At 38.4% G+C, this 24,491-nt stretch overlaps 1 protein-coding gene and 1 long non-coding RNA gene across 8 annotated transcripts in view; both read left to right on the top strand.

Moving 5' to 3' along the window:
* The first annotated feature begins 338 nt into the window (after positions 1-338).
* Positions 339-14,783, top strand: Pldn (Pallidin). 2 transcript variants are annotated; one of them, XM_067105696.1, is made up of 5 exons: positions 339-475; positions 4,153-4,335; positions 10,035-10,122; positions 12,643-12,729; positions 14,160-14,783. In XM_067105696.1, exons 2-5 carry the CDS (start codon positions 4,163-4,165, stop codon positions 14,295-14,297), a joined length of 486 nt encoding a protein of 161 aa, XP_066961797.1. In that variant the 5' UTR covers positions 339-475; positions 4,153-4,162; the 3' UTR covers positions 14,298-14,783. The 2 variants fall into 2 exon arrangements, with proteins under 2 accessions (XP_066961797.1, XP_066961798.1); XM_067105697.1 differs by lacking the exon at positions 339-475 and adding an exon at positions 780-917 and having other exon boundaries at positions 14,160-14,634.
* A 2,599-nt stretch (positions 14,784-17,382) lies between these two features.
* LOC136839515 (uncharacterized) overlaps positions 17,383-24,491 on the top strand; it is a 37,332-nt gene continuing 30,223 nt past the window's right edge. For 2 of the 6 annotated variants that reach the window (XR_010853365.1, XR_010853363.1), the window contains exons 1-2: positions 17,390-17,814; positions 18,066-18,295. This is a non-coding gene — a long non-coding RNA (uncharacterized lncRNA). Of the gene's footprint in view, positions 17,815-18,065; positions 18,296-24,491 lie in introns of all 6 variants that reach the window. The other 4 variants (XR_010853361.1, XR_010853364.1, XR_010853362.1 and 1 more) reach the window with 4 other exon arrangements.

The following is a 24,491-nucleotide window of genomic DNA, read 5'->3' as shown; positions in this document are numbered from 1 at the left end:
GTGTGTGTGTGCATGTACATATGTATGCGTATATAGATGCGAGAGTTTAGAAAAAACGTAAAATAAAATTTTTATGGATATTATTGTACATCACGCCTGCTTTGCGAAAAGCCTTCGTGACTGTCAAGGTTATGCATGTGTTTCGGCGAAGTTGTTTACAAATCGAAAAACGCTCCTTGATTGTACCGGTTGCAGTCAGTTTCGTTTATGCAAATATATTTTTTATTACATTAAATTGAAAGTTATTTATTTTCTTATACAGCTAACAATTAATTAATATCCTGTAATCATCCCCATTCCATTATAGCTCAGGTGTTGATTTTATAGTTTGGTTAACTGTCAAAATCGTAGCAAACGCCTCCGGTAAACACATGACCTGCAGGAAGCCCAAGTTGCAACCGCCACTGACTATCAATTGGATCACATAACTCACGTAGAACTGTTGAGACTATACGTCAGATGAATTGGTGAAAAGGTTAGGCTGTGTGATCTTAATTGATAGTCGTTGACTAGGTGGTTATTCAGGTTTGATGAGGGAAGAATATGCCAAGCATATGCTAGGCCAAGGCTTATGTGCCTTGCCTAGGCTATTATCAACCGTTCAGGCTAACAGTCTTAACGTCTTTATTTCTAGACTAGGTACTAGAAGGATGGTAATTCTAAGTATTAGGTCCACGCCTGTTTTTACCTTGGAAACTGTTTTTTTCTACACTTTTAGTGCTTCTGTTACTGGCGGTGCATTTGTTTGTTGTCGGCCAAATGGAATGTCCCTTCTCCGTGTTTAGTATTGGCCCGGGGGCGTGGGCGGTACCCCTACCTTAACAAGTTATTGTTAAGGTAGCACGTACCCGTGCTCTGTCTTGTGAAGATCGCGTATGGAAACCCCTTGTTGGATGGACTTCAGGGGTTAATTACAGGTTAATTACATTCGACTCCCAAAAAATAACGTTAATGTTTAAATAAGCAACCAAAATACTATAAGCAACTGCCATTTCTCGCTAAATACCCGCCTTGTATCTATTACTTAGATCTACCAGAAGGATTGCTAGGACGTACTCGCCTTTTCAGATAAACAAAAATTGAAATTGAGTTGGCAGAAGTGTAATGCACAGATACAATTTTTCTCTGCATGCTTGTAGCCTAGGCTTAGTGGCAAGTCACTTTTTCTATATTGCTCCTATAGGCCTACTACCCTAGTTACACCCCCATACCAAACACGTATGGCGAGACCTCAGTGGAAAATTTAGGTTTTAGAGGTGAAAATTGCATAGCTAGAACACTAAAGCAGCATCATTAACAACTTTAGCCTTGTTAATATGGTTGGTACAAAAATCACAAAGGCTAAACATAATTCAAAACAGAAGACTTTGGCAGTGACAATCACATCCTACCTGGCAAAGGACTTTGCTTCTTTGTCCCCTTCATATCAGTCTTACATAAAGGATACATAACACTTATTGGCTGTTGGGCAAGTCGGTAGAGTTGTGGGCTAGCACTCGCTAGGTCTGAGCTCAAGTTTCCGGCAGGCTAATGAAGAGTTAGAGGAATTTATTTCTGGTGATAGAAATTCATTTCTCGCTATAATGTGGTTTGGATTTCACAATAAGCTGTAGGTCCTGTTGCTAAGTAACCAATTGGTTCTTAGCCACGTAAAATAAGTTTAATCCTTCGGGCCAGCCCTAGGAGAGCTGTTAATCAGCTCAGTGTCTGGTAAAACTAAGGTATACTTAACTCTTTTTGAACAAGGCTAACTTGAATTGTATTGGGTGCAAAGTGATGCAGCCTCCATCAGGAAAAATTGTAATCACTATTTTGATCATATAAGAAATTCATGTAAATGTATCGACAAGTGTTAGCCTAATAAGCTTTCAGTGTCAGTGTTCTTAGAAAAAACTTCTAAAAGACTATGGTGCCACTGACCCCTCAGCTTTTTTCTTGGGTGAGGCACCCACAGTTCTTCTAGTGTCATAGTATCTTGTGAAAGCTGAGAAAGTTAGGCTTACCACAAACTTCACAATTCCTGAAATATAGGATAAGAATGTACTTCACATGCAAATCAAGTATCCAAGGAAAGAACTCCAGCAGGTCAGGAGTTTGAAGCATTCTTATGAATTTAGCAGGGATAGGATGGTTTATATGTATAGATTTTGAAATTCTCTCCAAAATTCAATGCTCAAAGTAGGCCTAACCTGTCTTAGCCTAGGCAAGGCATAAGTTGGGATACCATAGGCCTGGTTAGACTAATTGGGAATTTATGTAAAGAGCATGTTAAGAGTAAATTGTTTTTAGGGTGGTTCATCATGTAATATTTGGCAGCAGGAGTTTTGGCTTGGATGTTTATGTTGGCTGAAAAAAAAGAAAGAGAAATTAGCAAGTAATAAAGATGCTTAGGCAAAAGCTTTACAAAGGTTAACAGATGCATTAATACAAGTTTATGCATACTGTGCGATATACAATGGATAATCTTACACAACCCATTTCCCTTGACTATTACATAAAAGTCTTGCCAATCCTGTCCTTAGATGAAATCTGAAATCATTGTTGTGGATGCTCCCTCTATGCTGAGTTTGACATGTAGTCCTTTGGAATTTGAATTTCAAATGAAAGTGACAAACCTTGTACTTACAGAAAGTAGCAAACCATTTAACTAGTGGAGGCTGAGCTTTGGAGTTATAGCACGCTATACTGTGGCTGAGCATTGCAGTTATTTGTCGAATTAGATTAGTACATTTACATGGAGACTCTTATTTCTACTTTCCCTTTCTTGAGTACATGGGAGAAGATGCAGCTGAGATAATACCTATCACATAGTTTTTTCTGCTGCGGGTGTAAAGTGCATTACTGGTTGATATGATTTTGGTTTGTATATGCTCGTGCAGTAAATACTTTGCAGTTAGGGCAATATTTTGTGACACTCCTTTAAATATTCTGTTAAATGCCAGTTTTGACAAAATTTTTATAAAAAAATAGGTTAATTTTGTTTTCTTTTTCATGTAAGGTGAATTTTGGCCCCACATTTGTCTTGTTTATGTGTACTGGCATAATATTTCTTATTATATATTCTTACTTTTCTTTGTTATAAAAAAAAATTGGAGAGTGGATATTTTGCAATAAACTTTTGTAGTTCTGTAGATTTGGCTTTTTTGCATTATCTGTGGATATAAAAAATGTTCTTTTATCATCTAGTGTTTTTGTAAACTAGGTATGCCTCAGTTTGTGCTATAATTATATAGAAAATACTGGTACTCTACGTAGATTTAGGTTTCTCAGTGGTTGGGAAGTCCAATTCTAATTTTTAACCCTTACTTGAAATTTTTTATCCTAACCTCCAGAGGCCTTGGTAAATACCCTTTATATATAGATTGTATACTGTACAATTATTTTTATGTTCTATTACTTTGTTTAGAGGTCAGGAAAAGTATACAGTTGTATGTCCCAAGTCTTCAGAATTTCCAGGATCCTAATACGTACTGTATGCTGGCATCAAGCTTTAAAGAAAGTACAAACCTGATGACAGCAGTGATCAAATTTGATCATGCATAAACTAGTGGTGGCACCGTATGCAACCTGTCAATGGGTAGCATGACCTATGGTATGTAGACTATATTTCTACCTGTTAAATAGTTAGTGTGACATGACTTATAAAAGGGGCACTGTAGCTGTGCCTGTCACAAGCAAACCAGATCTTCAATCAACGCAGGATGTAGTAGTCTAGTTAATGACTCAACAACAGCTGATCCAAAGCCTGGACAATTAGGGTTGGCTGATTTTGTCATTAATGACCTACAGAAGATGGCAGCTTCAGGAAAGATATACAGGTATATGAGTTTTCCATGCCATTAAAGGTAAAGTTTTAGAAGTGATGTAAAAATGGGTACGATGATGAAGGGATTTTACAGCTTAGCCTGTCACAGGTCTTCTACTGTTATTGCAGAAGAGGGCAAAAGTGTACATGTCATTTATTAATTAGGAAAAGTTCTATACTGCTTAAAAAGTTTATTGTTAACAGCTTGAAACTGTTATATCTTCTGAAATACAGTTAAAGACTTGTTTATAACGAAATGTAGTTTGACTCTTTAGATAAATATAGTTATTCTAGCATGTTAGAGATCAAGTGCATCCATGCCATGTTTCAATTTTTAATAATTTCAGATACTGAGAAATGGCCAAGGAAGTCCCAAGTGAGATTTTTCCACCAAGGGACAATTCAGCACTCCGCAGTCAACAAGGACAAGGGAACCAAGATGTGCCTCCAGCACTTGCAATATTGAAAGCTTTGATATATGAGCACCATCAAAAGCTAGCTCCCATAGAATCAAAACTAAAAGAACTCTTGTAAGTACAGAGAACTATTCATACTATATTCGCAAGTAATGGATATCAATAACTGCTGGTGTTGTCTGAAGTCGTCTCACTCTTAGAAACTACAGTACATATTGGGCTTACTAATTAGGCTGTTTTATCAACATGAGGGCTTAATTTTAATTCTCATGTTAAAGTTTCATAGATTTAGTACTCCATATTGTAACTGTTCAGTAAACTTATGGATCATGTTCTCATTACTTTCAAAACACTATTTTATTGTTATATGAAACTGAAGAAAGTAATTGGAGTGTGTGCAGTGTTTACATATTCAGTACAGTTACTTTTCATTTCGGTTTTTGGTTTGGTGCTTTATTAGTAACATTTTTTGTCACATTTTCATTTCTTATGTATAGTAGTGAATCTTTTCAATTTTCCCGTTTCTGCATTCACATTCTGTAGTGCAGAAGACCTAATGTTATAATCTTGGTGTTTGCATCCAGGTTTGGACTAAATGATAAGGTCAGCATTAGGCTTATTCTTCTCATGTTTTAGCTTTACGTGTGTACACCTACTATTTGCATTATTTGACCCTGGGGCAAACCTAGGGACAGGACTCTCTCTGGATTTCTATTCGAAATGGAAAATTTGAAAAGAAGTCATGTTATTTACAGTATTTATATATCAATGCTCTTTTGTACTTCAGTTAATGAGGAAGAGCTGTTGCCATACACCTGGTGTTGGCATCTAGAGGAGATGGTAAATTTAGGTGTTTATATTTTATGTTCGTATTTTATGACAATGTAGACCCTCTGCTACAGTACTCTTGCTGTGTCTGCATCATTGGTTCTTGGGGTGTGAACCTATTTGCAGGGTTCTGTAAGTTATCATTAGTAGTTGATGGGCCAGAAACCGAAAAGGTCCTCCCCCCTTCTTTATACCTGCCACATTTTTTTTCAGTTACTTTGTCTATGCTTCAAGAAAAGCATTGTTAGTCAAGCAATTTCTGGTTGCTATTACCTGTAGACAGCTATTAAAGATGGCTACTGGCTGACAAGGGGAAAACTGAATACAATACCATTTTTCAACCAGCATTCCTATAAACTTAAGTTGTTAATGTATTCCAACTATTTTTAGGATGAAAATTTGACTGAAATTGTTATTTTGGGACTGCAAGGGCATTTAATACGTTAAAAACCTATAATAGATGCAAAAATTGAATTAAAATTATAGACAGTAAAAATTTTTGGTAGCACTACATTAATTGATCATCATTATGTTCATGTTCATTAAAATGTTCATCTTCATGGCTGAGAGCTGGTGGTTCAAGCTTTCAGCGTCTGTGGTGGTTCAAGCTTTCAGCTTCTGTGTCATCATCCTCAAAGTTAGGGGCATTAGTGACGAGAATTGACACCAAGTCATGTGGCATCATTGCTGGACGCATCCACTGGAACTCCAGTCCTTCTGTTCCCTGAACCCAGCCATGTAGAATGGGATCCGATAGGTGATGGTATGGCTCCAGCGACCTCCTCCAGATTGCAGCTTTGTAGTTACAGTGCCTGATGTGAAGAAAAAGACTTGAATGGCATGGAGGCAAAAGGCTGATGTCCACACCTACATCAGCTCTTAATACAGTACACCTTTCTTTACTGTAAACCACTGAATAAATTTTTGGTACCGGCAACTGTTGATAATTGGGCGGCATTTTTTGGTTGGCTTGAATCCATACATTGCACAAGTAAACTCTTCCAAGACATCAACCACATCATTTGTCACCTCCTCTAGCTCCCCAAGTTTCTTAAAGGCATTTGCATAATGGTAATTTTTCAGCATAATTTTCAATGGATGGGCCTTCCCTTTTCTCATAAAGGCACTGGTAGTATCACATCCAGTGAACTCATGTAGACCCAGTAGTGCTTTGCTGACATCATCACCAACATCTGCCTGATATCAAGGATCATATGATCATCACCATATCTTGTTTCCATGTATACCGGTGCATTAAAGCTGTCAACATAGGCAAGCACCAGAAGAAACATCTGTGTCTGGTGACCTGGTGATAACTGCCACATTTTGCTGCACGGCATCCTTGACATGCAGTAGCATTCAAGTTTCTGCCTCCTCCTGAAATGGATGATGTAAGCAAATGAAACCAAGCAAATAAAGAGTATTATCTTTGGCAAGGTTTTCCAGTAGCTTGACAGTTCCCATTGGAATTTTGCCTTGACAAATTTCATGCTGCTCAGGTAGTAGTCGTTCAAGTCCCTCAAGCAAACTTCTCAGTACATAGTGGCAGAGGTATTGTTTGCCACTCAGTACCTTGCTGATAGAGCCACTGGCACATAAATCAAGCTGGATAATGATCTGTTCAGCACCACTTCCTTCCATAGACTTCCAAACAGCATTCCAATAGGCACTGATGATGTGAAAAGCACAAAGTCTGATGAATGTTTTGGGGAATTTCTCAGGATATTGCCATATGATAGCAAAGGCTTTCTTAGCTACTGCCAAATCAAAACACACAATAGTCCAATCATATCTTGTGCTTGAATAGGACATTCTTGCACTGTGCTGTTCACTGTGACAGAGGCTGGTATAGGAGGAAGATATTCACTATTTCGCCTCCTAGTACATGACAGCCAGCCTTCCCAACCTGGAACAGTCTGAGGTAAGTCTTGCTGAGGCTGAAAAGAAATTTTTCTTGTTAAATTCAACATAAGGTCTGAATCATGAACTCTGACTGCTACTGCGATATCTGCCTTGTACTTTAGAGACGTAAGCTTTGGAGGGACCCGCTTTTCCCTCACATAGCATGCAGGAAGTTCACTTGCTACATACTTCACAGATCTCATTTTGTAAGTAGTTGATCTTTTTGGCTTTTCAGCAGGATGTTGTAGGTCATCACTGTCATTGTTGGTATTGGCAGTGATGAGTTTTTCTTGATAGATAAGACTGTTAGTGGAGTGAGTTGTTCCTTTCCTAGATAGTGTCTCTTCCTGGAGGTCAAAGTTATCAGACCAAAAATGAATGAGAGAAATCATTTCTGTGTTGATGTTCGGAGGTCAAGGATCAGGGTGATCTTTGACCAGGAGAGACACTGCTGTCAAAGCTTCAAGAACTCTCGAGTATGATACGCAATTATGCAGTTACCAAATTGATTAAGCAATGTGATAATTTCTGCTCTGCCAGTAAGATCCCAGAGAGTTATGGCCAAAAATAAGTGCTCGGAGGTAACCCATTTTCTGTTTGTAACAGCATACATAATATCATGACAGAATGACTCAATGAGATATCCTTTGGTTTTTCCAGAAATCAAACACTTAATGAAATGCTTTAGTAGTGCTGGAGAATAAGATCTCTCATCACCTTGCCTGGAGGAGGGGGCCAAGGAAACTCATCTGAAGACATAGGGGAAGAGATGATTACTCGACGAATAACAAGGGCTGCTTCCTCCAATAGTCTAGAGTCAGAGGCAGCAGTTTCAAAGACAACCTCCACAGCTTGACCAGGGTGAACATCAGACAAATACACAAGTTCGTTGTGATAGTTAGGCCTCCAAAACTGAATCTTCGACCCAAGTGTTTCACCAGTTTGTCTTTCAGTTTATCTGTCTTGTACTCACTGTTGTAGAACTCTATGATTTTCAAACATATACATGAGATACTTCTCATTCAGCATTGTTATCCTTTTAACGTTGGCCCCCTGAATGAGTCCTTCACATATTTACAGATATATCTAAACACATTCTCATGAGCATTTTGCATGGCCATCAGGTGCTGACAGTGATTTAAAAGCTGGACCTTCTGGAGGGACAAAATGGTGGGGAGGGACAAAGTGGTGGTAACAAGCAAGATGATACCTTTCTTCCTTTGCCAAAAGGTCAACATCTTTGCATGACATAATTTTAGCATTATGGATGACCTCAGCCCTTAGTTTGATACCATCCTCTCAGCTTTTGGATTAAAGTCTTATGAGGTTTTCATATTTTTGGCCGATCTTTTTTACTCTCTTTCCACAAAATATGCATTCATGTCAAGGCAACAAGTCTTAATGATCACAATGAATATGCTTCTTTTTTTCTTTTGAGCATTTAATTTCCAGCTCAGAATCAGAACAATCTTGTTCAGATTTATGTTTTTGGAATCTAGCTGTTTGGGAAAACATTGATAGCATCTTCTGTGATATCTGTGATGTTCTGACAAAGCAGTAGGAAGATTATGATAAAGGTTATACTGTATTGTTTTTCATAGTCAGTTGAGCCATAGGCTTCCCTAATTTCAGCTGCCTGCTGTATGGCAGACAGACTTTTTTTCTGTTAAAGGAGAACATTTTTCATCTCTTTTCACTGTGTCATAATGAACTAATAATTCAATATTTCCATGAACTTTGTGATGCTCCTTTTTAAGATTGATAGGCTTTTCATCCCCCATGCTATAATCTGAAATAGGAAAAAAAAATTGTGATATGCCACTTACTGTTTTTTTTTTTTTTTACGTTACAAAATTTGTAACAAGAAGAAATGTAAACGTGAAAACCATTGAAGGAGGAACTTTTATTGATGAGCTTCATAAATCTGTCGATAAAGGCCCCTTCTCAAATGTTGTTTATCAATAAGTTAAGTGATCTTGAAGCTCTAAAATAACATTTCCAATTAACTTGCCACCCCCAAAAAATTTGCAATATATAAGCAACACATGTTTGAAGGCCTGCTGGTTGAAAAGTGGTGTTGTATTCGGTTTTCCCCTCATCAGCCGGTAGCCATCTTTAATAGCTGTTTACAGGTACTAGCAACCAGATATCACTTGGCTAATAATGCTTTTCCAGAAGCTTAGGCATCAAAGTACATGAAGAAAAGGGTGGCAGGTATAAAGAAGGTTTGACATCAACTGAAATGAGAATGTCAGTGAAGTTTATTTTCCTTGCAAGACCGAGCTTGTTTTGTTGGTCGAGTCTGTTGCAGCTGCTTTTCTGTAACGCGTTCTTTTTACCATGGACCTTATTCAGGTGATAATTTTAGGACATTTACAGGAAAACATGCCTGTTTATGGGGTTTGTGTCATTTTACATTTTTCTTGGACCTGCATCATCATGTCTCATGAGAGGAAATACTGGAATCTAAAGGATTTTATAACAAGTGTACTGCTGACTCTGATCATCATATAACTTGTTCCAAACACAGACATGGTAGATGCAAGAGAGCCCACATGTTTTCACTCTATCTCCTCCTCAGGGAAGTTGACTGCAACAATTGTCAACTTTCCACCATGGAATTGGTAACTACCCGCTGTTCCAGGTTAGCCATTACATATAATGACTCCCCTAGCTTTGGCCAAGTACACATCTTCAAAAAATGTCTTAAAGACTGCTTAAGAGCCAGGCCAGAGACTGCACAATGTCACAGAACCATCACTCTCCCTTCATACAACCTAGTGGTCATGAAGGAAGATATGAAACTTTTTTATCATGCTCGTTGTCCTGTTGATAAGTCCAAGCAATAAGATGGTAGATCTGAATGTTTTTCCAATCACTCCTTGTATGCAGACCTTGCCTTTGGTAATGTAAACATCCATCATATTCACCTGGCAAGCTCTCAAGCTGTTTTCATTAATGCTTACTTATGCTTACTTAACCAGTGCTGGTAAGGAATTTGTAATACTGTACCATGGTTTGTTTACTATGAAATGTTAGCATTTTTCTTCTAAAATTTATATATTTTTTGTTTTATATTTCAGGCAAAATCAGCAAGTTTTAGTTGAAGGGTTGCATGGGGAAAATGAGAGATACAAAGAAATGGAAGCTAACTTCAGTTTATCATCATTGGTGAGACCTTTATTCTTATAAGACATTTATTCATTGTAATTTTGTAAATGTGTTTAAGATTGTCAGGTGGGCCTTATTAGTTCACCATTAGGTTTTTAGTTTTTATTTGTATGTCCCACATACATGTTTACATTCCAAACGTGACCTTGATGTTATTTTATATTATCATAGTAATAATTTTTGAGACATCCATATACAGTAGTATCTTTTTGAAAGTAATGTCATGATGTTATTTCAAAGTATACAGTTTAATGCTTAAGATATCTGTAATAATATGGCTGTTTTTCTATTTATGCTGTATTGCATATTTCAGTGTTTAAAGAGCTTCCTCAGCCATTTATGGTTTCAAATGCAGCTTTCAATTTGGCTAAAGCAAAAGTTGTAGTAATGTATGTGAATTTACACTACTTTATTAATAAGATTGCTACCATATTCTAGGTGTGAAGTTTGAATATATTAAAATTGCAGAAAGAGAAATGTTTTGTGACATGTATATGTACTCATATTCTTTTTATTTTATACTTCCTCCTCTGTTGGCTCTTGGACCTTATGATGATTGATTGTTGCTTGTTCTGGTCCACTTTTCACCTGCCTTAGATTTCAGTTACTTATTTCATTTTATTGCAACTTGGTACTCATGAGGGATGCATTAATAGTTGCTGTTAACTTATTTCTTCAACAGCAGACCTTAAGTATTAAGAAAGGAGGACTTGTTGATAGTGTCAGGCATAAAAAAAAAAGGTTAAGCACTGTTTTTAGTCTATAAGGTGGCATTATACATTCAACGTGATCTTGCATTTTGTGAGGGAGTTTTAATACAGTAAAATAACAAATTTGGCTACTATACAACAAAAATTTTATTGCTCTGTGAGCATTATTGACTTACCAACATTATCAGTACTTGCCACTTAAACAAATCAGAAACAAATTTATGTGGACTTAGTATACTGTAGTAAGTTGTGTGAGTGAAATTTATCAGCTCTGAAAGGGGACTTTCATACTACAGTCTGCTGTAAAAGAGAAACAAGGTTGTTTGCTAATACAAAAGTAGAACAAAATTTTATTCAGTATTTTCTCAAATGAAGTACATACCTGAAATCCAACTCTGTTCTTTTGGATTAAAATTCAGGCCACTTTTAAGCAAGTGTCAGGAGTTCTATCTTACTGATGTTTTTAGGGTATAGAATTGTTTTATTGTGTTCCTTTACATTTCATCCAATTTATTGTTTAGTTTGCTCTCTTCCTTTCTGGCTGTCCAAATGATTATATAGAAATTTAATAAGTGTCATCACTGTTGGACTTGAGAGAATCTTATGTTATCACACTTGCTGTCATAGACTTAACAGACTGGTAAAAATCTTTCATATCCCAGTTTGCTGGTTATGTTAGTACTGTAATCCTCTGTCAGCTACTTTTAAGCTTTTTCTGTAACCACTTTATTTATTTTGTTGTTGATGGTGAAACAGTTTTCTCATCTAGCTCTCCAACTTCTTGCTCCAGTCTATAGTGTTTGTTTAAGAACAAATTCGTAGGGCAAGCCCGGGGAAAGACTCAAGATGTAACTGTTCTTTAATAGATGAATCCCACTTTAGTATTGTTCCCTGTGGCTCTGTGCTGTCCTCAGTTTTTAGTGGTAATCTTCAGAATTCTGTTCTACCATTTTTTTCCTTCATATCTGTAACTTCCAGTGTACCTCTTTCATTGATGTTTTTTCCAGTGAATCAGCACCTATATTCATTGTCTCACTACTTCCTAGGTTCTTTGTGATGAAAATGTAATTTAGCCTTTCATTTTCTCATAGTTCATATTGTTAGTTATTCTTGAAATGTAAAATATATTTTTTTATATTTCTTTTATTTGTCCCATTTGCTAAGTGGCTTCTTCCTTACCTCTTTAAATCCTTTTTCTCTTTGCTGTGAAGTTACTTCTCTTTCTTTTATGCAGGAATTATTTTAGCTGCTGCTCCACTGACCTGAGAGAGAGGGTGTTCATCCTCTCAGGTAGTCTCATATCAACAACCAGGCTACCATTTCCTTAGTTAAGCCTGCGGAAATCGGCAGTTGATGTCATTTATTCCTATGATATCTATAATCTTCCTTTTTTTAAGAGATTAGTGAATATCATTTACAGATAACTGCACATTTTCCTTCCTCCTCATGCATACTTTATCAGATATGCTCTAGATTTGGGCATCAGGTTGCCAGTCCAAGTGCTATTTAGACTAAGAATAGAAATTTATCCAGACATTTGGCAATTTTTATTTTGCTGTTGACACCTTCCATACACTAGATGTATATACATAGGTTTTCTTCACTTTACTTGCTATTATTGGCTCATTTGTTGTTATCCTCTTTGTGTTCTCTTTATATTCTTTCAGAAATTGGTAATTTTTTATTTGCTCATTTATTTTATACTCCATGGTACTGTACCAGTACTTTGAGTGCTGAGCGTGGCATTATTTTGTAATCAGAGAAAAGTTGATTGCAGACTTAACATCTCAAAATTCCTTTTCTTTTACAGTTTGCTGAAGTTTCCATGTATTCCCAGAAACTCAAATTCCTAAAAGGGGAGATGAATAATATCACTGACCGCACAGTACGTTTGAAGGTAAGTTCAGATTGTAGAGAAATAGTATTAAGGCGTAAAATATTGTAAATCATTTGCCTTTCTGTAGAATGAATTGATTTTGAGTTTGCTTTTGCATACAGATTTAAAAACCTTATGGCATTTTACAAGCGTTTTAATTGTCCATCTTATCTTTTGTGCTTAATGCCTTTTCATCATAGGATTTGTAATCCACTATGTCACTCAGGTAACAGATATTCAGTCCCCTTCAAAACCTGTCCCTTTGCCAAAACTTAATTAGCGCTGAATGGCCCATAGGGTCACAGTGCTCGAGCTATGTCCTTGAATTTCATCCATGCATCCTTAACCTAATGCTCTTGGCCTGTCACTTCACATCTTTTTACCATTAGCTCTCTTTATATACATTTTTTGTATAGAGAATACCTTTTTTCCTTGGAAACTTTACAATTCTTAGCTTCTTTTCTTTTATCGCTTGTTACAGTATCCACGTGGCCACTTCCTAGAATGGACTTCCTTTATTGCTTCCTTTCCAGTCATTTTAATTATGGTTAGCCTGCATGGATTTTCAGTCTTTTCCTTTGCTCTCCATGCTTCCATTTTTTTTAACATGCAATACATTATCTTGTGATTCTGCTGTAAATACCAGGTTACCTGCATGCATTAGGTCATGGCCTTCCACGCCTGCAGTTCAGCTGCAGAGAATTGCATAGCTGATTTCTCCGACTGAGGAGCTGAAGAGACTGTGTGTTCCTTTGACTTGGTGCCCATCCCCTTCTAGCTTCCATAAGACAGTCGCCTTTTATATTTCTCCAAGATATCACTAGACCATTCCTTTCAATTTACTATTATTAGCCCAGCAAGAAAGGCAAAATATGAATAAGTACCAGGCATTTGTAGAAAGACAGAAATATAGTACATAGTAATAGTAAATTAAACTGATCATCATCCCTTCATAACTCACAAATTAAATAAAATTTATGGAAATCACTAACAAGTACACTATCACTTGATGTAGAGCGCAGCTGTGTGTGAGCGAATACTTCATTATAATAAGTGTACACAAAAGTGATATTACTGACTTGGAGGTCACTAAAAGGTGAAAAGAGATGCTTAGAAAGGACCTTTTAAAATGCTTTTTTTAACATCTTCTGCAAAAGGAGAAACCTACCTAATGCAGGATGAAAATGATTTGTATTTGAGATGGGGACTTTCAGTAGTAAGGGAAGCCTTGATCATTACTAATCATTGCTTTACTAGTGGGAGCTATTTACATCTTGGTGTCAGCCCTTAGCTAGTTAGTAGGGCATAGATAATTATTATTACTGTAGTATTATTTTGGTAGTTTGACCACTTACTCAGAACACTTGCCCTGCATAGGTTAGCCATAAAGGCATGGGTAAAAGAGGTTTATGTTTTATATGGACATGTTAGTGTTACTCAGTTCTTTTCAGAGGAGGGCGATGAGGTTGCAGCAGCAACAGCAACAGAAAGCTTTGAAATTTGAACAACAAAGAGCCCAGCAAGCAGAGCGTGAGAAGTTCCTCATTGCGCGACCAGTGTGGGCATCACAAGAAGATGATAAACGTTAGGTGTATATTTAAAAAGTGGGTAAAATTGGTTCAGAACCGATCAAATTCTGACACGTTTGTTTTGGAATGTGCTAGAATTTGTTGCTCTGACACATCTAGTCTGTCTAATTTACACAGAATGGTGTATGTATTAATCACATGATGTATGTTGCCTTCTGATTTTCAGAATGCTTCATTTTTATATTTTGATATGTGTACTTGATTAAGAATTTTGCTGAATGTTTTCTTCCAATATATCTGTATTAAGTATTTTTCATCTTAGATGTCTATTCTGTGCAAGACATTTCAAAGCGACTATACTGTTTAATCATTTAATGCATAATGAAATGCAGGTTTCTGTTTTAACTTGCATATATATCCATAGCATCAAGTGGCTTATATTTCTCAAAAGTTCAAACCTGTTTCTCTTTAGATATTTACACTTTTCATCTAAATAACTTTCATAGTCTATAATATTTATAAATAAATTGTAAATAATTAAACAAACTGTTTTAGACCCTGACTTATTTAAAATTACTTGCTTAAAAGGCAGACTCTATCCTTCTTAAAGTGGAAGTCTATATTGCTAAAATAAAGAACAGAAAAACTTTTGTAAAGAAAAAAACAAAGCGCTTCTTCAGGTACAATGACTGGGAGTCATGAAAAGGATCAATTGTTATGCTGCAAGTCATATCTCAGTAGAATTATGACTTTAGGCTCTAAAGACAACGCTGTAATCCTTATCCTGCAGAGTTTAAGTTGCTTAGAGAGGATGGTCCTTACTGGAAGAGACCAAGGGGCCAGTGCTGAACATTTGAGTTCCCAAAAACTGGTGGTTATTAGTACAAACAGACTGCAGTTTAATAAAACCTTGCATTTATAATTGTGATTAGGTACCCAAAAAACTGTATCAAACCCATTTTGAAGGAAAAGACCACTTTGACTCTAAAAATAATGGTACTATATTTTGTTGAATTTTGCATTGCTTGGTATGTTAGTGTATTGCAAACAAACTGCAACATATTGTAATTTTGCATTCATATTTGTGAGTAGCAGCACAAAGTGTTGCATTGTCTCTAGTTTGAAAGAAAAGCCCATTTTGACCCCAAGCATGGTTTTTTTCACAGCAGTGCAAACAGATTCAAAATTTGACTACGGTCTACCCCAAAGCCAAATCAAAGTCCTTCAAAAGAAGGCATCGTGCTTACCCCATACAAAAAGTGGGAAAAAGCACGTTAATAAAAAAAAAGAAGATCCAAGATTAGCAGCAGCTTAAAATATTTCACTAAACTGTCTGAGAAATAGATCTCTTTAACACCCTAAAAAAAAGCCGTGAGGCTGTATCATTGGTGATTTGCCGAACCTTTCATTGCTTGTGACATTGGGCTGAATTTACACTAGCGGCAATACCCCGTAAGGGGGTTGGTGCTGATAGTGCACCCCACGCAGTGCACTGTAGGTATTACTTGAGGTTCTTTGCAGTGTCCCTTTGGACTCTAGCCGCAACCCCTTTCATTCCTTTGGCTGCACCACTGTTCATATTCTCTTTCTTCCAACTTACTTTCCACCACCTCCAAACAATCATTTCACAGTCCAACTGTGAGGTTTTCCTCTTGTTACGCCTTTAAAACCTTTTTACTCTTAATTTCCTCTCAGGGCTGAATGGCTTCGTAAGTCCCAGGGCTTGGCCTTTGGCCTAAATTCTATATTCCATTCCATGGCAGGTGGCAATTCAGCCAGGCCATTCTGAAGCTCTAGTTTAAAATGTATTGGTTGTTAAGAGACGGTTAACACAGAGATGGAAACCTTATGAGGTTTGAGGCAGAATTATTGATTCTTGCAATGGAATAGGGTTGCCAGCCTTCACAAATGCCATAAAATGCCAGTCATTTATAAAATTTTTTATTGTTTTATTCAACATCGCCTCCTAGCAAAGGGATCTGTGAAATTCCACCACTCAAGTTTTTCTTGTGCTTCGCCCTCCACGAAACCCCAGCCTCCCTTTTCATAGGTCTTTGTCCAAGGAGGTCTAGGTCGTCAACACTTTCGGTGCCTGCACGAGCCAAGCTGACACTACCACTTGACATTCTCCCTTGTATTGTATGAAGGACATATCCAAGTTTTCGCCATTATTTCATCTACTTATGAAATTAAAGTATGTAACTTCCTTTCATGACATCATTTCTCACTCTATCCTGCCATCTGACTTCTTATGGCTACATTTTCAAGTCAATAAAATCTCTAGATATATAGTGGTTTCATTGTCATATCGTGTTTCATGTCATTGAAGCCATTTGGGTTGCGTTAGACTTGTATATAGTCCGATTTCCATATGCATTTCACTCTCTCTGAATTCCAAATCTCATCCAGTCTACCCACTGTTTGATATTTCTTTTCCAGTTTTTGGTTTTATTTTAATTTATTAATTATAGGCCAGTGACAAATACAGAAATGACCAATTCCGTCCTTATTGAAGAAAGATTTTAGGGCTGATGGTCCCCTTCAAGTAGTTTCATAATTACTTTAATACTTATATGTGAAACATTTTGTACACACATTAGTTGGGCTCATTACTTTTTTTTATAAACAATGTTAACTAATAGCAGGGGTGTGCCATTTAATATTGGAGCGGCGTCTGCAATAGGAGCATTTAATTTTTTTTATTTGATTGTAATTCTTATAATTAGATAGTGGCAAGAATTGCCATGGATCGAGATCATATATCGAAAACTAAAAATGAAATAGTAGTAGAGACAGTTATTGAGGGTTGGCTCTTCAGTTTTAAAGAAATATAAGAGAATTATAAACAAATTGCATACTGTATTTAAGAACATGGCATTGTACACAGTAAGGATTAAAATGAAAATAATGGCGTATATATATATATATATATATATATATATATATATATATATATATATATATATATATATATATATATATAAAATAAACATTGGCACGCAAGTTGAAGCTCGCACACTAGCGAACAGCTGTCGAGAGAAATCGCAGGCTCAGTGTTCCCAAATCTAGCATAATTTTATGCTTCTAGCATAATTTTGCCTCAGATTAAGTGTTTAGCATCTTTTCTAGCACAATTTATTTTTTTAGCATAATTGTAGCATAATTCTGCAATGTTTGGCATAATTCTAGCATAATCTTCCTGACAAACTCAGATTTCATAATTTCCAACTTTCCAGCTTAATCAGAATATGAAAAAAAAATATATTTAAATGCATTCATTCAATGAATGTAGGCTACTCTACAGTAATTGTCATCAGCCATACGAGACACGTTGGTCGGTTAGGTTTCGAAGTTTGAACTTCTGCCGGAGTCGCATAGAGACCAAACTCAGTTGATCTGTCTTACCCGTGTACAGTATGCTTCGTCCTTCGTGTATCAATATCCCCCAGGCTCGCTGTGCTGCCATAGACTAGGGTGAGTGCTCTGTGATTGTGAATCAACTTGCAAGCAATGGCTTCCCGTGAAATTTACAGCACTGAGAGTGATGAATTTGACGATGGTCTTAGTGAAAAGAAAAGTAAGAAAAAATAATTATATATATTTTTTTCATTTTGAGGAATGTGTGAAAAATAGACATTGTTCCTCTACAGTATAAATTGATCAATATTAAAATGCCAAATAACATTTATTGTTGTTTCAATTAATTACTAGCCTTTTAATGTTTGGCTGATCATTCATTAGTCTAAAAACTGGCATAATTCTAGCATAATTCAATTATAAATCTGGCATCTTTTTGGTCTATTTAGCATAATTTCACAACTGTTCTAGCATATTATCTTCCTGAAGATTTGGGAACACTGGCCGGCTGTGTACATTTTCGACTCCTTGGTTAGAGAGTGTCAACCGGTTGTCACCTCATATAAGGTTGATTATAGCTTGTGTGATCAACGGCGTACTGTACTGAAAGCAAAAAGGGAATATTTTTCAATATTTGCGCAACCCACAGTACTGCAATATACCCAACGTCAAGAAGTCTACTTTGTGACCACGGAAGAGAGGTAAGACTACTGTAACCTAGCTTATAAACTAGGCCTAAGTGTTAAATTTTGAATGATTGAAATATTACTGTATGACAAGCATAGACCATTATAACATATTGGGACACTACATTGATATTCGCGATAAGTTGTCGAAAATACTGGATTAGGCCAATGCTACCCAAGGTAATTCTTTACAAAAGGTCCGCATCAATATTTGGTGTTTGACCTTACTAAAATAATACAAAACCCCTTAATATGTACAGTAACTTAACACAACCACCTAACCTAACCTAGGGCGCCGTGCCCCTACCTAGGCCTAGCGGAGGGGCTTGCGCCCCTGCGACCCCCCCTTAAGGGCACAACCCAACACATTCAACAAACATCAAATATTGATGCGGACCTTTTGTAAAGAATTACGAATGCCCAATGCTAAGTTTGAAGGGAAAGACCACTTTTAACCTCAAAAAGCAATAAACCTGCCGACAGGCCTAAAGACGAAACATGATTTTGGAACATTTTTTGCCAGTATTGTATATTATACATTTTTTTGGTTAAAATGTGAGGCAGTTTGGTAGAACTATGGGGTTGCTCAGCATCGGGTATTACCTTGGAAATTGACTTTTCCCATGGGCTAGTATTCTGGTTGCTTATTGACAATTTACCCCTAGGGAAAGCAGGGTTCTGGGTGTGGTAGACTACGGGGAGAGGGCGATGATATGTTACTGCATGGTGGCCATTTCGAATGCTGTTGCGCATGTGCAGTGTCATAGGGAGCTTTTGGTAAAAGGGATCATCTGAGAAAAAGTGGTGGGGAGGGAGGGACACAATTCATGTTATAATATGAACTTCAAATTGAGGAAAACCCTCTTGAGCATGCATACTAAAGGCCAGGTGGAGTTTGAGGAAAAGTAGGGATATGGAGGGATCAAGATCTCTCTCACAGTGGTGGATGGTTGAGGAATTGGGGGGGGAGGGCGATTCATGCACTCTGTTTACTTTTTATACCCTTCTATTTCCAATGTATAGAACCATCTTTTGGTAATTCTAAGCCGGCTGGCCGCGATGAGCTAGAATGTGGTAATTGACGTTTTTCTTATTATACTTGCTTTACAAGAATTTAAAGTAATATTTTGTTGGCCGGCTGTAATTAAACTGTAATTGACCTTTGAAGACTACACGACTTGAATTACTTAATGTAGGGTAGGTCTAAGCCGGCATTCTGCGGCAAGCCCCCCCCCCATAGCTAATACGGCAAAATTGTAACCAGTACCGTATGAAGAGTTAGAGGAATTTATTTCTGGTGATAGAAATTAATTTCTTGCTATAATGTGGTTCAGATTCCACAATAAGCTGTAGGTCCCGTTGCTAAGTAACCAATTGGTTCTTAGCCACGTAAAATAAGTCTAATCCTTCGGGCCAGTCCTAGGAGAGCTGTTAATCAGCTCAGTGGTCTGGTAAAACTAAGGTATACTTAGTAAACACCTCTAGGGTACGTTAGGTTGGTATTTTTAGGGGTGTTTACTGGTTACAATTTTGCCGTATTAGCTATGGAAGGGGGGGTGCCTTGCCATGGAATGCCGGCTTAGGTAATTCAAGTCGTGTAGTCTTCAAAGGCCAATAACAGTTTAGTTACAACTGGCCGACAAAATATTACTTTAAATTCTTGTAAAGCAAGTAAAATAACGTAGGAAAATGTCAATTGCCACAGTCCAGCTCACCGCGGACAGCTGGCTTAGAATTACCCATCGTTTTTTCCTGCTATCTTTTATTTCTCGTTCGTCAATCATAATAAGTACTGCTTATGTACATTATTGTGTTTCCAGTTGATGACATTTACCATATATACTGTATGTGACATTATATACTCCAAATTGAGGATAGACCTCAAAACACGAGGACACATAAAAAGCACTGTGAAAAACCTTTTTCCCTTGAGATACAAACATTGTGCCTTTCTTGTATGGAGTATCTTCCTGCCCATGCACCGTCCTGGCCATATACTTAGTAAAGGGTTGTACCCAGACAGAGATGCAGGTTTGAGTGGTGGAGTACCCATTCTCACCTAACTGACACTACCTATTGTCTTTTTGGTAGTGATACAGTGCAGATGTGTCTTCATTGTGCTGTTTTACTGTGTGTTGGCAGTGATACAGTGCAGTCGTGTCTTCATTGTGCTTTTTTACTATGTGTTGGCTATTTCTTTGTGTTATTGGTAGTGTTCTTGTGAACAATACTTTCTCAGTACATTCGTATATTTACTGGTGAAGTTTTTTACCCCAAAGTGTAAGTGTTTTGTGCTTGTGCTTGGTTCTTTCTCATGGAGGATAGACAAGACCAACATTTTTGCGGAGGATGGTCAACCTTGTAGTCATTTTACGTAACCTATAGCGGTAGATCAACACTCAGTGTGCATCACGTGCAGAGGTCAAGAGTGCTCTTGTAATTCCTCTCGCCCTGAATGTGCTGAATGGCTCCACAATGGGAGCGTTATTGGAATATTAGGAGGAATTGTAAGAGGGATGCTTCATCTAGTATGAACCCCAAACAGAGTCCAGAACCCTCTCTGTCCTTGCATCCATCCTCCCCACTTTATTCAGGCCCAGCTTGTAGCATAAGTATAATGAAAGCTGATAGCAGTAGGTTGCATTATTCCCAGTTTGATGGAAACTTCATGTTTAACCCCTTCCCACCCACCCACAATGCTCAGACTATACCCGTTTTGCAAATTTTAGATTACTCACAACATTACTATATTGCAAGCATCCCAATATACAATTAATGAATTCTGTAATCACGATTATTCGTTCAAAATACTATTTTTATATATGACACTTACCAAGTAATTACATAGCTATAGTTTCTACTTTAAACGGCAGCTTAAGAATTGAAAATTAGTGGTAACGCTCTTTTGTTTTGGTGCAGGTAAGTGCCCCGCCCACTTACGGGGAAGAATAGGTACAACGTAGCTACAGAGCTCAGTGTGTTTCTGCTGTCGATGGCCAAACATCGGTCGCTCAGCAGCTGTGTTTTGTTAATTCAATAGTAGTTTCACCGGATGCTTTGGTTGTCTATCGAAGGATTTGGTGAAGTATTCTTTCATTTGGTAGCATCTGAGCTATATTTTCATAGCTTAGCTTAGTTTAGCTTAGCCTTTTTAAAATGTTTTGGACTATTATGTCAGACACGAGTGTGACCAGTAACCGGTATTGCAGCAAAGGGGTTTTATGTTTTTTTTTTTTTTTTTTTTTTTTTAAGAAACCCTCTTCTGATCAAGAGTCCAAGGATAAATCATTGTCTTCTGTCTCCTCAGAGGAGGAAGAGATTGTTCAGTACTGTATACGGTTCCCTCTTCTGTGTACTCGTCTCTTCTGCGTTTCCTCCGCGACAATTTCCCTGATTCCTTTGTGCCTGCTTCACCTTCTCCAGCTTCTACCTTCGTCATGAAAATGCATTCGTCAGAAGGTACCAGGTTACCCAAGCTAGTTCTTTCCTCCTCAAAGAAGGCTCTCAAAGAAGTTCATGCCTGGCTGGCCACTAAGAGAGAATTCGCTTTTCCGCCCAGCAAATTGTTGAAGATGAGGTACTCTTACTATGCCACCGGGGAAGCTCCTTCCTTGGGAGTTTCTGCCTCCTCCCAAGGGGACTTCTCTGGTCTGGTGGATTCAACTTGTAGAATGGCCTTTTTGTAGGCCAAGATAATGTTTTCCTTAGCTGAACTGGATCACCTTATCAAGAATATTTTTGAGGTGTTTGAGATATTTAGTTTACTCGATTAGGCCATCGGGGCACTAGCGAGGAAGATTGAAGACTGTCCTGATCTAGCTGAAGATTTTGCCTCCTATTGGCTAGGAGTTCTTTCATATTCAGACATAGCAATTAGAGATGACTCTTTAGAACTCACCTCCATATTTTCTATGGGCGTCCTTAAGAAGAGGGAGCTCTGGTGTTCATTCACCTTGAAAGGAGTCTCACCGACTTGGAAGCCAGCTCTACTTTTCACTCCTTCAGACAGGTCTCGCCTCTTTCCTCAAAACACAATAAAGGAGATTCTTTTGGACTTGCAGAGTAAGTCTACCACTGACTTGTTGGCACAGTCCACTAGACGTCCGAAGGGGCCTGTGCCTTCCACTTCAAGATCATTCTCCCTTCTACAGTCTCAGCCCTTTTGTGGAGGGAAAGCTAAGACCCAGCCTTAACCTAGATCAAACTTCCGACCTCCTACGAAGTCCATTAAGAGGTCTTCCTTCAATTCAACCCCAAGTGAGAAGTTAGTCCTCCGCGGCCAGGTAGGAGCCAGACTTCTACTTTATTGGAAAGAATGGGAGAGCAGAGGAGCAGATCCCTGGGTGATTAAGGTTCTCAAGGAGGGCTATTCCATTCCTTTTGTAAAGACTCCTTCTTTAGTTAAAACTCCAATAGCCTTGACAGTGTATTCAAAAGGTTCTATGAAGTTTTTGGCCCTCTCTCAAGAAGTCAAATCCCTTCTTTCTAAAGGAGCAGTGGAAGAAGTGCTAGATCCCCACTCAGAGGGTTTCTACAATCGCCTTTTTGTGGTTCTGAAGGCCTCGGGGGGCTGGAGGCCCATTCTGGATGTCAGCGCCTTGAATGTATTCATACTGAAGACAAAGTTTCATTTGGAGACCGCTTAGTCATGTCCTCAGTACAACGGGGACTGGATGGTCACCCTGGATATGTAGGATGCATATTTTCACGTCCTTGTTCATCCAGACTCTACGCTTCGTTTTTCAGGACAGGATACTACAGTTCCGGGCCCTATCGCTTCAGTAGAGCAGTTCGTAAAATTAGGCAGACTGCACGAGACCCGTCCAGTTTTTCCTCAAAGTGAACTGGTGCAGAAAGACCCAACCAGACTCTTTCATCTTCCCGATTACATCGGAAATCAAAGAGGATCTCCGGTGGTGGTTGTGTGGAGAAAGCCTTCAGGAAGGGAAGGGTCCTCTCCCAGTGCGCCCAGACCTATTTTATTCAGATGCCTCCGACCTAGGCTGGGGCGCCCTTCTGGACGGCCGGGAAGTCTCCGAACATGGACCATGGTACAACAGAATTCTCACATCAACATAAAGGAACTGAGAGCAATTCACCTGGGCCTTCAGTCCTCCTTGGATCTGGTCCGCGGCAAGAAGAATGAAGTACACGCGGACAACACCATGGCACTTGCTTACATTCGCAAACGAGGCCTCTCATTCCTTCTCTGTACGAGACAGCAAGGGATCTCCTGTGGGCGGAGGAGAACCAAGTCACTCTTGTCACCCGGTTCATTCAAAGGAGAATGACTGTGATTGCAGATGAATTAAGCCGCCTCAAACAGGTCCTTCCAACCAAATGGACCTTAGACCTGACAGTCTGCGACAACCTGTGGAAACTATTGGGCAAACCAACAGTGGATCTTTTCGCAACGAGAAACCGCCGACTTCCCCACTTTTGCTCTCCAGTCCCGGATCCTCAAGCATGGAGCACGGACGCCATTTGTTGGACTGGACAGACTTAGATGTGTACTCCCTCCCTCCCTTCGAAATGATCAGAGAAGTAACCAACAAGCTGTCAATGCATCAGAACACCTCCATGACCCTAGTAGCCCCATTTTGGCTGAACAAGGAATGGTTGCCAGACTTGATTTGACTCCTGGTAGATTACCCAAACTCCTTCCACAAAAACGGTCTCTGCTCAGACAACCCCACTTTCTCAGATTCCACCAAGGGTTATCCGCTCTGGTCCTGACAGGCTTCAGACTGTCAAACGCCTTGTCAGAGCAGAAGGTTTTTCGAGACAGGCTGCAGCGGCAATTGCGAGATGCAGACAAGCTGCTTCTACAAAGCTCTACCAATCAAAATGGGCAGGCTTCAGAAGGTGGTGCAGCCACCATAACGTCTCTTGTTCTGAGACATCTATAAGTCAAATAGCTGACTTTTTGATATTTCTAAAGTCCGTCAGGAAGCTATGGACCTCTACCATCAAAGGGCATAGGTTGATGCTCAGCTCAGTCTTTAAGCACAGAGGAATGGATCTGTCTTCTAATCAAGATATCAGCAACTTGATCAAATCCTTCAATACATCCAAGAAAGAAGGTTCTTCCAATGTCTCTTGGAACTTAGACGTTGTACTGAAGTGGCTTTCAGGTCCACACTTTGAACTTCTTTGTTCTGTTTCCCTCAGGAATCTCACAAAAATGACTCTCTTTTTAGTGGCTCTTGCT

This window comes from Macrobrachium rosenbergii, chromosome 6 (genome assembly GCF_040412425.1).
Source record: "Macrobrachium rosenbergii isolate ZJJX-2024 chromosome 6, ASM4041242v1, whole genome shotgun sequence".
In the NCBI taxonomy this organism is placed as follows: Eukaryota; Metazoa; Arthropoda; class Malacostraca; order Decapoda; family Palaemonidae; genus Macrobrachium; species Macrobrachium rosenbergii.
Note: the sequence above shows the minus strand (reverse complement) of the source record. Positions and strands in the feature narration are given on the sequence as shown.